At 28.8% G+C, this 14,708-nt stretch overlaps 1 protein-coding gene across 2 annotated transcripts in view; it reads left to right on the forward strand.

Moving 5' to 3' along the window:
* The window catches only part of LOC107453355 (uncharacterized), a 41,368-nt gene extending 29,316 nt beyond the window's left edge, over positions 1 to 12,052 (forward strand). For both annotated transcript variants that reach the window (XM_016070146.4, XM_016070147.4), the window contains exon 3: positions 11,750 to 12,052. In XM_016070146.4, the coding sequence (XP_015925632.3) occupies positions 11,750 to 11,889 (140 nt within the window). In that variant the 3' untranslated portion in view covers positions 11,890 to 12,052. The remainder of the gene's footprint in view (positions 1 to 11,749) is intronic.
* The last annotated feature ends 2,656 nt before the right edge of the window (positions 12,053 to 14,708 follow it).

Raw genomic sequence — 14,708 nt, forward strand, 5'->3', positions numbered from 1 at the left:
CATTGTAAACATTCTACAAACGATATCAAAATTGTGCCAGAATTAGTATTTTAGGACGAGAAAATATTTAACATACGGTGTAAATGCACATGACTTTGAGCAAATTATTTTTCATTATAAGCGTTTTGGATTCAACAACACCTTTTAAATTGTACCTGAAAGATCAATTTAGTGCTCCTTCACTTAAGTATTTAACTGTAGCCAATTTCTTTTAATTAGTACCTTCTCTTAATTATTTGGATTGTTGGACATCAAATTCAGAGAAATAGTTTATAGAAACTGAATTTTTTGGCTCCAAATTTATATCCTCCAAATTCACGCAGCCAGCATTAATTTTTTCAAATGCTTTCTAAATGCTTCAAATGCTTTCTATCCGAATCAATAAATTTGATGCAGAAGACACAAAAAAAATAAACGGACCACACAGAATAACTTTTGATCTAACGATTGGATCTTCATGCTCTAGGACTCATCTTAATGTTCGAGGGGGTGACCTCAAATATGCTAATTAATTTGTGCAGATCATATTTTAAGTTACGAAATTAGACACAAAAACGTACTTTCTGTGAATAAAAGTACTTTTTTTTCCGACGGATTTGATTTTCTGAACCCCAAAATATAGGGGATAGCCGTAAACTGGGAAATATGTTTTCAATTAATTGGTCAGGAGAACAGTCCAAAGTTCGGACCCCCTTGATGTTAATTTTACTTTTTGCGTATTTCGCCAGATTTCGAAAAATTTCAGGCTCGTTGAAAAATTTTTACACTCAATAAAGAAATTCGTTCATCAAAGAAAGTTCTACGCAAGAGAAAAAATTATAACTTTTAGTAAATATTTATTATTTTTTATTATTTTATTCAATCATGGTCGAAAAAATTTTGAACTGTAAGGTATACAATTTTTTACATCATTTTAAAGAAAGAAATTTTGCGTGCCAAAATAAAAATTTGAGTGAAATCGGTCGAATAGTTCCTAAGAAATCGAATTTTAAAAAAGCCGTAAATTTAAAATTGAACAGATTTTATTTCAATTTTGTATTTTGCCATGTAAATTTACATTCTTTAAAATTTGCATTCTTTGCCTTACAATTCGAATTTTTTTTAACTGTTATTAAATTAAATAATAAATATTTTCTAATTTCTTTTATTTGCATGGAATTATCTTTGGACAAATGAATTTCATATTTGTGTGCAAAAATTTTTCGATTCGTTTAAAAGTTAAATACACAAAAAGTAAAATTAGCATTAAGGGGTCCAAATTTTAGATCGCTCTCCTGACCAAGCTATGAGGCCTATGTTTCTCAGATTGTGGTTATATTTTGGGGGTCAGAAATCCCAATCCATCAAAAAAGAAAATTAAGAAAAAATATAAATAAATAAAAATGACATGTTCATTCAAAGAAAGTACGTTTTTGTGCCTGATTTAGTAACTTAAAAGATCGTCTGCATTACCTAATTAGCATATTTGAGGTCACCCTCTCGAACCATTAAGATTGGGTTCTAGAACTTGAGTATCCGATCATTGGGTGAAAAGCAGGGTGATCCGTTTACTTATTTATTTTTTTGTGTACTGTAATTGGTAAAGAAGACAGCAAACATCATAAGAATATCGTTGTCAAGAATGTTGCATACTTTATGGATTGACTGAATTTTACAACTAATAATAATAATATTTAAGGAATACCCAATGCCTGAAAGTATCATATTTTCCAAAATTGTTAATTTATACAGGGTGTTTCATATAGACTACTCTTAATGAGTCTTTTTAGACGCCTTATCACAGTAGAGAAGGGCGAATTTACTAAATATTAGAGGTTCGATTGTGGGAGGAACTATTATAAACACTTTAGAAACACTTTCAAGTTTCAGCCTCCAATTAAACTTGTTTTGATGATTGTTAAATTAGCCTTCCTGTACTGTAATTTGTCAGATTTTGATGAGCATTTCTGTCTCGCTTAAATATTAACCTAGCATACGTTCTTTTCATTTTTATAAGGACTCTAAAATTCATATTAAGGGAAGTCTCTTACGGAACATCTTGTATTTGCTGCAAGTTAATTAGAAATTTCCCATTTTGATGATAGATGCATTCACAAATGACGCTTATTTCTATTTTTGAGAAACATCTGTTCTACACAGGAACCTAATATTTTCATCATTTTAATTTATTTATGTTGAAAAGTATCATATTTAACATTACGTGGGAAAAAAAGAATTCAGCCATAATCAAAGAGATTTGATAATTAAATACAATTAAATAGTTGCGAAAAGAAATCTGTTAGATTATTGAATTATATTTGCACCAAAATATAAAACAAAACGTAGTAGTAAAAAAAGTAGTTAGAATTTTTTCTTTTCCTTCACTTTAAAAAATGCATCAATAATTGAGTTTCGAATTAACAAAATCTCAATGCTGAATAACTGTTTCTCTCAAGTCTAAAAAACTGCAAATTAGTGCAAACTTAAAAAATTATTGTTAGAATTTAAGCCGTGTTTAGAAAATGTTATCTTTAATGTAGAAAAAGACACCATACTGTATTTTATAACCGTAAGCTATTAAAATGCAAATATAATATTTTCCCCTTATTTTGACCAAAATTAAATAAAAATAATGAATAAAAAATATGTTTTCTGCGTGAAAGGGTTCTAAGAAGAAAGAGATGTCTGCTTCAAGAAGTTGTTCAATACGTCATCTCTTTGATGTTAATACAGCAGATATTACTTAGATAATACAAGCAGATATTAAGTAAATATCCGTCTATAGCTAATTTCTTAACAGACAAAACAAATAATAACAAAACATAACAAAAGTATTTGAGTATAAAAAGAAATATAAGCTTTGTTGACAACGTCAGATATGATTTGATGATGAAAAATTTATTAGCTAAATTATAATTAGTTATATTAATTTCTAGGTATAAAACATATTTTTATTTTAAATATTTCCTTTTTTAAAAAGGCTTGCACAACTTTATGTGGATTAAAACATAAGTTTAGAGATGTTTTAAATTCAAAAAATGAATCAAAAGATGTTAAATATTCACAAGGGTATTTGTGTTTCCCAAGCGATATGTTATAAATTCATATATATATATATATATATATATATATATATATATATAAATAAATATAAGTTCAAAATGAAGAATAAAACAAAGAAAAATAATAGACATATGAAAAAAAGGGGGTAAGTAAAAAAATAACAAACAACATTTTATTTAAAAAAAAAAAAAAAAAAAAAATAATGAATTGTTAATAAAAAAACCGAAAAAAAAAGCCGGGTAAAAAAAAAAGATATCTTTTCTTCAGCCCACACGATTATATCCGCAAAACAGAGTGCTTTCTGATATTGTATCAATAAAGCCAAAGCAAAATTTATTAATACAATAGTGTGAGGAGCACTCAAAAAAAATTTTTTTTATAAAATAACTACATAAAAAAAGATCATAAAAAGTAAAAATAACATGTAAAAACAGATCATAAAATAAAAAGAAAAAACATTAAAAAGGGGGGGACTATAAAGAGAGTAGCAAAATCACTTATTGTAATTCACTTACTAATGATACTTATTGTTTTTCTTAACTTTCTTAGTATTTTCTTGTATTTATTTATTTATATATAAATATATACATATATATATATAATGAAAAGAGAAGATTATTAAAGCAAAATAAAAATAAAAAAAACAATTAAAAAATTCAATAAAGAGCCGGAAAAATATATAATCTTTTCATCAGCTCACACGATTATATCGGCGAAAAGGAGTGCTTTCTAATATTGTATCAAAATAGCCAAAGCAAAATATATCAATTATATAGTGTGAGGAGCCAGGGCTAAAGAGAATATTCTCTTTAGCCCTGAGCACTCAAAAAAAGTTTTGAAACAAAATAAAACACATTAAGTAATAAATATCACGTTAAAAAAAACAGAAAATAAAATGTATAGAAAAAGCAGAACGAAACACAAAACGAAATCTATAAAGCAAGTAGCGAATTCAAATGAACTTACAAGTACGGGAAAATTTTCAAGAATGATTTAAAATATTCTCGTAATAAGATTACCAGATAACAAAATTTTTTTTTAAATAATTTTCTTCTTCTCTTTTCATTATTCTGTAATTTTTTCCATGCTTAATCTATATTTTGAACTTATTTTATGAGTTCTCTACGCTTGCAGCTTATGCGCAGTAATTAAAACTTATTAATTTTCTTCATCTTTCTTTTTAATCCTTTTTGTATATATATATATAATTAGAAAACTAAAAAAATTTCTTTTCGACATTTGTATTTAGCAGGATCTATCGAGGTAACTAGTTGTAATTTAATTTATAAACGGTAATAATAAATAACACGTTTTTTCGAACTAGAATTCTCAAATTTAGACCAGATCTTCTTTACGTAATGACGTAAAAACAAAAAACTTTATATTTGTAATTACCGGGGTGAATCTCCTAGAAAAGGTCAGAGCACGGGTTACCATAAACAAGATATTTGATCCATTAGTTATCCAAACGTAATAACATCTTTCATATTTACTACCACTGCTCAGCTTAGTAGGCGGAACGTAGTGACATCTTATTTTTCATCCACTGCTCAGTTTATGTTTGTTAAGTCGAACTACTAAATTAATTGCTGCTGAGGCCTTCTTTTTCTAGGATTTGTTGGGTGAATAGAGGATATTTAACCTATTTGATAATAATGCTAAATAACACGAACAGAAATCTCAAATTTAAACCAGGTGTTCTTTTTGAGAAAAATAGAAAAATTAAAAACTAAAAAAGTTTTATACGGATATTTCTCATTATTGGAGTAATTAGCCTAATTGACAGTAACTCGTTTTTACCAAAATAGAAGACTTTTGACCACATGTTTTTCATCAGATAAGGAGAAAAACTAACAAAATTTTATTTCAATTGTTGTTGCGTATGCCTCTTTAGGCAGAGGGGTGCAATTGTTCTTGTTTTCCAGTGGAGCCCTCTATGGCCAAGAAATCAACTTCTGCCACACTCATACGTCGCACCCGTTTATAGAGCGGACCCATTCATACATCCATTCATTCATCCACAGATTGTAATTTTGACTTGAATCAGAGAACAATCGATCTCCAATCCAGTACTCTCAGAGGTATTGATTTGTTATGGGAACATGGAGGACTTTGCGACTTGACAGATTAACGTGCGTCAGTCACCATTTACTACACTGGGAGTCTTCGGCCGGCGGGGTTCAAACCCACGAACTCTCGGACATGGGCCCAGCGCCCTACCAACCACGCTATCCCGGCCCATTTTATTTCAATATTTGTTACTATCTGAGTAACTAGGGATAATTACCCTAAGTGACAGTAATACTAAATTACACATTGCTATTAAGATGTAAGTGTTCAATTTTGGACAGTGGGTTCTTCGTCAGATTTAAAGGGAAAAAACAGTTTCAATTCGATACTTTGTAACAATCGGAAAAATTAGGGATAATAATTTATGAAAATAGTAAAACCAAGAACTTTTAATAGTAATCTTAGTAGTAATTGTACTTGTACTTTTTATTCGTTACTCTTAATTAAAGGTATTTTTAATCGTTACTTTTTAAAAGTAACATTCCCAGTAACATGAGCAAAACACTTTCAAATTCTGATATATACATATTTATTATACAAGCATCTGTCTGTAACTCAACTTTTCCAGTATTCCAGTTATATGAAATTTCCGTCTTTCCATCTTTCAATTTCTTTAGGAAAGTTTTTTGGCGAAAAACTTAATCCACGAGTTTTGGAATTTTGCTATTAGCGAAATAGCTGAAACTCTAAACAAATATGGTGGATGGAATACACACTGAGCTATAGCAACTTTTGTCAAGTTGCTTTTTCTTTTCATTTTAAATTGCCATCTTTGTTGTTGTTTCTAATGACACTTGGACAAGCCAAACTCACCAGCTACTGGCCTTTTGCCAATTAAGTCCGAAACTTTTCGTTTGACAAGAAAGCAGGATCCCTGCCTATGGTACTGCTCAGCGACCAACTACAGGACTTTCGATTCCACAGATTTTCCGAACACGTATATGGGTGATTCTCACGAAACATGACAATTCACTGTCCCTTGCTCCAAGATCTTATACTATAATACTAAAAGAACTCTTTTTTAAAAAAAATTGATAAATAGCATTGCTGTTAGCATTTTAAAATGACTTTGCACTAGCATTGACTGTTTTGTATACTTAAAAAATTTAATTGAATATCAAAATGTCATTTTCTGGCATGTCCCAAACAATATTTCCAATAATAACTAGCTTCAAAACTTCCCATACATTTTTCAAAATCTAATTTTTTTTATCTTATCCTATGTAAGCATTTCTAGAATATACACAGAGGGTATTGTTTACTAAAACTTCGCTTAAAATAAATTTTTATGTCAATAATTTGTTTGTCCCATGAAAATCTGTCATTTTCCTGGCTACTTTTATTTAGTGGTTTATAACCAAAATAGATAGTGCTAGGAATCAATATCTTATGTTAATAGATTGATTAGATACCCTCCTATCTGAACATGTCTTGTTGCATGAATAAAGAACCAATTTTCTGGCTCAAAATCTATTTCAAAAAATTTTTCAAGGTGAGTAGGTTTTTATGCTGTCATTTTCCTGGCTTCTTGAAATCATTAATAACAAAAACAACATAGATTCATCTGAGTTATTTTAAGAAATACTGTTGTTTTCTGCAGAATATAAACGTCTTCGGCCAAAATATTAAATTAAAGTAAAGTTATATGCTATAAAATGGCGAAGTTGTCATTATCCTGGCTGTCAATTTCCTGGCTTATGAATGCCTGGACATTGAAGTGTTACCAGAAGTTCTTTTTAACTGCTAATACTGTAAAGAGGGAAAGCAAATATTAACCTAATACCAAGTTTATGTATGATTGTAATATGCTTGGATGTAATCAAAGTTACTTATTTATTTAATGATTGATTATTATACACAACTTTATTCTGTATATATCAGCAACAAAAAAATTTTTGCTTCTTTCTACAGTGGATCAAAAAGAATTAATTAAAGCAATTTATGGTCCATCTAACATAAAGGCTTAAGTTGAGTTACTTACTATTAACTTAAAATGACTGCTTTGAACTTCTAAGGTAATAATGTCATTCTCCTGGCATTCAAGATTTGGTGAATTTCCATTTTATTTTTTTTCTCGAGCAAATGTCAATAAACTACACTGCTGTCTATAAGATATTAATAAGTGTAGCTAAAGAAGTATACAAAAAAAAATTTAGATTGTTTTGAAGACTTTAAATTTGAAGAAATTTTTTGGTCCGAATTGTCATGTTTCGTGAGAATCACCCATATATGTATTCGATGGATCTTAGCGGAGTCGAAATCCGACCTTTACGGACCGGAGTCTAATTCTCTAATCACTGGGCCATCCCGACCCATTGCAATCCTTTATTCGTTTAATTGGTGGTAAATCTTTTCTGAATTCCATTTCTTAAAATATATGCCAGCCAGATAATCGAATTTTCACGAGCTAAGTACCAATCTAAGTTCTATGGGGTGACCTCAAATATATTAACTAATTAGTGAAAATGATATCGTGTTTTCTCTGAATGAACATTTCTATTTTTTAACGTATATGTATTTTAAATCATCAAAATATTGGGAGGGCGTAGCCACAATCTAGAAAATATGGTCGAAATAGTTAAGGCAGGAGAACGGTAAAAATTTTTACTCCTTAATATTAATTTCGGTTTTTGCACATTTCGTGAAATATTGGAAAACTTTTAAGAGAATAGAATAATTTTTTTACATAATTCTAAAATACGTTTCTCTTAAGATAATGTCATGTTAAAATAGCTTTTAATAATTATTTATATTTTCTTATAATTTTTTATTATTTTCTTTAATAGTAGTCGAAAATTTTTTAAATTGTAAAGTATGCAAATTTTACACCATATTAATGCAATTTTAAAAGACAAACATAAAATTTGAACGAAATTGGTCAAATAGTTTTAAAAATGTGGATTTTTTGAAATTTCAGAAAGTATTTGGTCGTTATCATTCAAATTTTATCATTTTTTTGTCATTTGAAATTACATAGTTTAAAATGGTGTTAAATTTGTATAGGGTAAACTAACCAGTGAAGGAACACTTAAGCTTCGCTTGCCTTTTAAAAAATCATATTAATTTCAAAATTCGTCAGTTTAGTTAAATGACATCATCAACATATTTGTTACTAAATGCAAATTATGCAAAAAAAATTGTAGAGAACTTACATAATATTGTTTTAAAGTTTTGGAGGTTCAAATAACAAGTAGTAAGAAGACCAAGTGAAGGAACAGCTCTTACCAGTGAATGAACACCCAGTAAAGGAGCACTTAATTTTGCTTATTTTTTAATGTTCTTTATGAATTTATAAGCCATACAAATATTTAAAAACAAGCCTATTCTTAAAATTATAACATATAAATACTTGGAAAATGTTAACTTTTGCTTGTAATCATGAATTGAAAATTATAGTGTCAACATATTAACGCATACTGTTCATTCACTGGGGAATCTATGCCCAGTAAAGGAACGTGCCTGTTTGTTCCCTCACTGGTTAGAAGCTGTTTTTCGCATTTTTAACATACTTTTGATGCGGAACATCACTAAAGGTACAAGAAAATTAAAGTTTATCTTTTATTTTCATTAACTTAGAAAGAAAAACAGTAAAGGAACAGTTGTTCCTTCACTGGTTTTTCATCGTTTGGGGATACAGTGAATAAACACCCCCTTATCTCAGTACTTGCTTTAAAAAAAGTAATGCTTTAAAAATATAAAACGTAACTTCAATAACTATATTTTGAATTCTCCTTTTCGCAGTGAGAAAAATAAAACTATTACACGCAATTAATTCCACTTCAAACATATAAGTACAAACACTCACCTTATAATTTTTTCAAGGAAACAAGGTGTTGCAGAGATAATAACAAATTCAAAAATTTTTCCAGAGAAGACTATTTAGCCAGGTAATCCAAAACATCGCTAGATGACTTCCTATTGTTCGGCAGTAAGCTATTGTTACCAATCAATCTAAAGAAAAACTTTCAAACTCTTATTTTTAATCAATACATATGAAATGCTCCTTCACTGGGTAGTGTTCCTTCACTGGTTGGTTTACCCTACCTTACATTTCAAAAAATTTTTGATAATTATTAAATTTGCACCTCGGAAGTAAAGGGCACCATATCACAAAAATATAGTTGATTTTAGTATCTTTTACCCCTAGGGTTACCCCTCAGACATTTATTTTTTTAACATTTTAAACTGTAGTCGAACTTTTAAAAAATTGTAAGAAAAATTCGTAAAACGTTTTGCTAAACAAAACAAAAAATAAATAAAAATTACTATTAATTTGAATTGATTTGGATTTCTGAGATGAAAAGTACAACAATAAAAAATAATTAGAGTAACTATCTTAAACATTGGTTACAGTAAAGATTATCATGATTAAATAGAGATATATAAAACTCTAAACTGGAAAATGAAAATTGAAGAATATTATAGTAGTTTCCAGTTTAGCGTTTTTCTCATCTTTATTCCGGTTCAACTTATATGGTTTTAAAAACCGAAATGTGTTTAAAGAGGAAAATAAAATTATTCAATTTGATTGAAAGAACTCATATTTTGAAGAAATGATAATTTATAATAATGGTGGTCGGAATTATTTTCATGCATATTTTATTTAATATATTTACCTTTTTATTATTTATAAGAAAAGAAACAGACAAGATGAAATAGTTTTCTTGAATCATTTGGTAGATTTTTAAAACTATGAATTTACAAAAGGAAACAAAAAAGTAAACACATAGAATTCTCATTTTCTACCTCGTTTATCACTATTTATAGTTTCAGTATTAAATTTTTAAAAATTAATACTTTTAACTTAGAAAAATATTTGTGAAAAATACCAAATTCTGAAAATGTTAATTAGCACAAAATAATTACTTTAAAAATCCCACATTATTTTGATAAAAACAAAATAAATAAAACTACATAAAGTACACTTAACACTCTCATACAATAAATTAAGTTTAACAAATTATCAAATTCTTAAAAATATTTGTATTATTGAGCATAATAAAATCATATGGATTTTATACATGAAACTTTTGCATATAAAATATTTCTTGGTTCTTTTAATTAATTAAAATGTAAGATTGTGTATTTTTTGTATTAGGATATTAATTATCAAAATTTTTATATAAATTTGTTTATTAAATTATCTGTAATTTTTTTATAAAATTAAACGTGACATTCAGTTTATAAATGAAAACAAAGTTATTGAGAAATCATAAGAATTTATAGTTTTGATTTATAGTTTTAAAAATTTTAAAAGTTCCATTAATTTCATAAATATAAAATAAGAGCGTTAAAAATAGATTCATGCTCAAACAATGAACGGTGAAATCATGAACTGTACTGTATAAATAAATTTCATTTATAAAATATAAAACAATTCAAAAAATTCATAAACATACAGTTATAAATGTATTACGTAATTTAATACAAACATTTGCTTACCTTCCAAGAAATGGATTATGGATAATTCATTTAGAAAATGATAAAATGTAATATATATAAATAAAAATTGTTTCAAGTAAATTGTCAAACTAATAATTTAATAATTAATTTTAACAATTAATAATTTAAGTTAAAAAAACTAATTAAGCAAAGTAAAAGTAAACAGAATATTTATATTTGTCAAAATTTTGAACTGGACATAGCTAAATTAAATTATGGTGAAATAGAACTATGAGAACTTTGTAAGAGAGGATTTAGAATATCCGAGAAAGTCTCTGGGCAAAATCACCAAGAAATAGAAAATATCAACAAGAATCCTAGAAATTCTAGAAAACTGCCTGTTATGGACAATTTATGAGTCAACAAAGAGATGGTTTTGTCGATATCTCACATTTTTAAAAGATGGCAAAGGAGTCCAGGGCCATAAATACGATAAAGACAATTTCAAAATGCAAAGGATAATTTCCCATAGCGTAAACTGCTATTTTTGAGGTATCAAATGACTCCGTGGGTGGCTTAACTCCATGGAGAAAAAGGATTGGGTGCAAAGAGCATTTTATTACTTATTTAAGGAATCTTGCAGTTCTCTATACACTTGTTTTAATTTTTTTATGGAGTGCATTTTTTATGTATTTTATTTTTAATTAATTTTCTTTTAATATTATAATAAGTTGCACTATGTAAAAAAAGGGGAGGAGAGAAGAGGAGGAAAAAAAAAGAGTAAAAGACATAAACAAAACAGAAATATTTCCTCAAAATAATGGACCCCATTATTCCCAATTATTGGGAGTCCAGACCCCCCTGGTTGCGACGCCCGTGCATGCTATCTACCGATAATCGCACAAATTTTTCGAACGATCTAGTATTATTTTGGTGTTATTTAAAGAGATACATTGAAAGCTGTTCTTCGAAGTTTTTTTTATTTATTTATTTATTTATTTTTTTTTTTTTTTTTTTTTTTTTGCGCTTTCTAACGAATATCATACTAATTTAGTAACTGTTATGAGTTCTGAAATTAGTCTATTAGCTCGTTTTAAAGTCCATGAGATTCTTTGCTATAAGGTACTATGACTTTACTTTCCTTGCTAAAAATGTTTCGAAAAAGCACTCTGAAGTATCGATCATTTAAGAGTAAATATAATTTCGAATAATTTTCTTATTATAATATTAACTGTGGTTTTCCTTTCTTCCTCAGGCGAACTACGTTCTTCTCCGGAAATGGATGATTTGGTGATCTTCTGCAAGAAATGTCTTGAAAACCTACGAGAAGCAAAAAGTGTGGCAGAATATATGGAAAACAACAGATTGGATGATGAAAACAAACTCCAAAAATGAACTTATTTTCCCCAAAAAGGCTTTGAAATAAACATTATTTATTGAACAGATCAGTGATTTTAATATGAATTCAATGCTACGTTCAAGACCAAAAATTATTCACCAATTGAAGGCTAAGAAATCAATTTTCTTGAATCTATTTAATTAAAAGTAGTCAGATAAATTAAATCGTCAATTATATTTATATTGACCGCCTTTACAATGCACAGTAGAACAAAAAATAAAAGAGAGAGAGAGAGAAACGGACCACCCTGAATACCTTTTGATCTAATAATCGGCTCTTCACTTACTAGGACTCAATCCTAATGGCTCTAGGGGGTGACCTCAAATAGGCTAATTAATATGTTCAGACAATATTTTAAGCTACGAAATTAGACACAAAAACGCACTTTCTCTGAACAAACATACTTTTTTTAAGCGGATTCGGATATCTGACCACCAAAACATAGGAGCAATCTGTGAAATTTGGTCAGGAGAGAGCTCCAAAGTTTGGACCTCTTAATGTTAATTTTACCTTCTGCATATTTCATTATGTCTAGAGAACTTTTCAAGCGAATTTACAAATTTTTGCACACAATATAAAATCCATTTATCCAAAGATAATTCCATACAAAAAATAACTTTTAGTAAATATTTATTCTTTTTTATTATTTTATTTCATAATGGTCATAATGGTTTGACTTGTAAGGTCTACAATTTTTTGCATCATTTTAAAGAATATAATTTTACATCGTAAAATACAAAATTTGAGCAAAATCGGTTGAATAGTTCCTGAGAAACTGAATTATAAAAAGTCAGATACTTAAAATTCGATTTCTCAGGAACTATTAGAACGATTTTTCTCCAATTTTGTCTTTTGCCTTGTAAAATTAAGTTTTTTAAAATGATACAAAAATTTTTTTACCTCACATTTCAAAATTTTTTCGACCAGTATTAAATAATATAATAAAAAATAATAAATATTTACTAGAAGTTATTTTTTGCATGAAATTATCTTTGGATAAACGAATTTTATAATTGTGTGCAAAAATTTTCCAATTTGCTTAAAAAGTTCTCGAGATATAGCGAAATACGCAAAAAGTAAAAATAACATTAAGAGGTTCAAACTTTGAAGCGCTCTCCTGACCAAACTATTGGGACCATATTTTGGGGGTCAGAAATCCGTCTAAAAAAAGGTACGTTTGTTGAGAGAAATTACGTTTTCATAACTTAAAATATCATCTGCACTTATAAATTAGCATATTTGAGGTCACCCCCTCGAGACATTAAGATTAAAACCTGGAACGTGAAGACATTAGATCAAAAGTCATTCTTAGTGGTACGTTTTTTTGCGCTCTGTACAATAAGAAAAAAAATACGTAATATACATCCTTTATAATTTTTGATAAAGGGATCGAATCTTTAAGCCCTAGGACTTATGGGTTTAAATGAATGACATCAAATAAGCAAATTAAATTGAGCAGACGATAATTTAAGTTACGAAATTCACTTTCAAGAACGTACTTTCTCTGATTAAACATACTTTCTTTTCGATGGATGTGGATTCCTTACCATTAATATAAGGGGGGTATCAGCAATCTGAGAAATAATGCCCAATGAAATAGTCAGGAGATTTACTTTCTGCGAATTTCTCCTCTCAAGAATGTTCTTAGTGAATCGAAAAAATTTTCAGACAATTATATAATTCGCTTATTCAGATACTTTCATGCAAAGAAAAAATAATAATTTTGAGCAATTATTTATTATGAATTTACTTAATAATAGTCAAAAAAAGATTTTGAATAGTAAGAATTTTATAAAGATGTTGTACAATTGAAAATCAATTTTTCAGGAACTATTCGACAAATTTCTTACCTGACCTATTGTTTTTAGATTATTTATAACCATTCTTCGCCAAGTTTTTTAATCCTTCCTCTTTTTTTTTATTCCCTTGAGGGCTCCAATCGAAAACTTGTTTTAGATTAAACACCTCAGGTTTATGGAGAACATAACAATTCCAATCCATTTTCACTATTACAGCAATAAATTTGCCTAATTGACGGAAGATTAGCGAATTGCTATTGCTCTCCCTAGAGCGTTCCCGACTTGCTGTTTAGAATTGTGGTCTTGACAGGTGAATTCATCCGGGGAATTTTTACACTTTCTCGAAAATCGTCAAGCAGATGAGCTCAAGCGTCCATAAAAATGAAATCAATCGGAGACCACTGAAAAAGCTGTCTCCCAGACTTCAGTCAAAGTAGTACCATTTTTAAAGAAATAGAGAGCAATCAGCTATTTAAAAAAACAACTGGACCATGAACTTTTCGTTAACATGAATGATTTTTTGGACATTAGAGAGTTAGTAACGGTTCCCTAGTTCACTGAATCGTATGAAACAAGAATCCGCTATATATCTTCAATGTTTGAGAAATCATCTGTTATGACAACAGAGGTTTGGGAAATCATCATGTTCTATGACCGCACCTTCTCTGCATATTTGAAAGAATCCCTATGGCTGACGTTATGTGCTGAAACGATGTTTTGGATTCTCATGTTTCCTTTCCAGGGACAAAGTTGGCCCTGAATCCAATTTAATGAGTGACAACAAGCAGCCATTCAGCTCTCCAAACCACAGCATAAAAGAGCATCTCTGGAGACCTCTCTCCTGTAACATTCCAGGACATCACTGAAAGAGTTATCTTACATTTCATGATATTTCCATTATCCCTCAGTAAAATTTCATCATACAGTGAACCAGTGGCGTATGCAGAATTTTTTCAAGGGGGGTGTTCATAATTTTCTGAAACCACTAAAAGAAATTCGAGTATGTAATAAAGCAC

Source organism: Parasteatoda tepidariorum, chromosome 12 (genome assembly GCF_982258835.1).
Source record: "Parasteatoda tepidariorum strain Cologne lab strain chromosome 12, Ptep-v5.0, whole genome shotgun sequence".
NCBI classification, from domain to species: domain Eukaryota; kingdom Metazoa; phylum Arthropoda; class Arachnida; order Araneae; family Theridiidae; genus Parasteatoda; species Parasteatoda tepidariorum.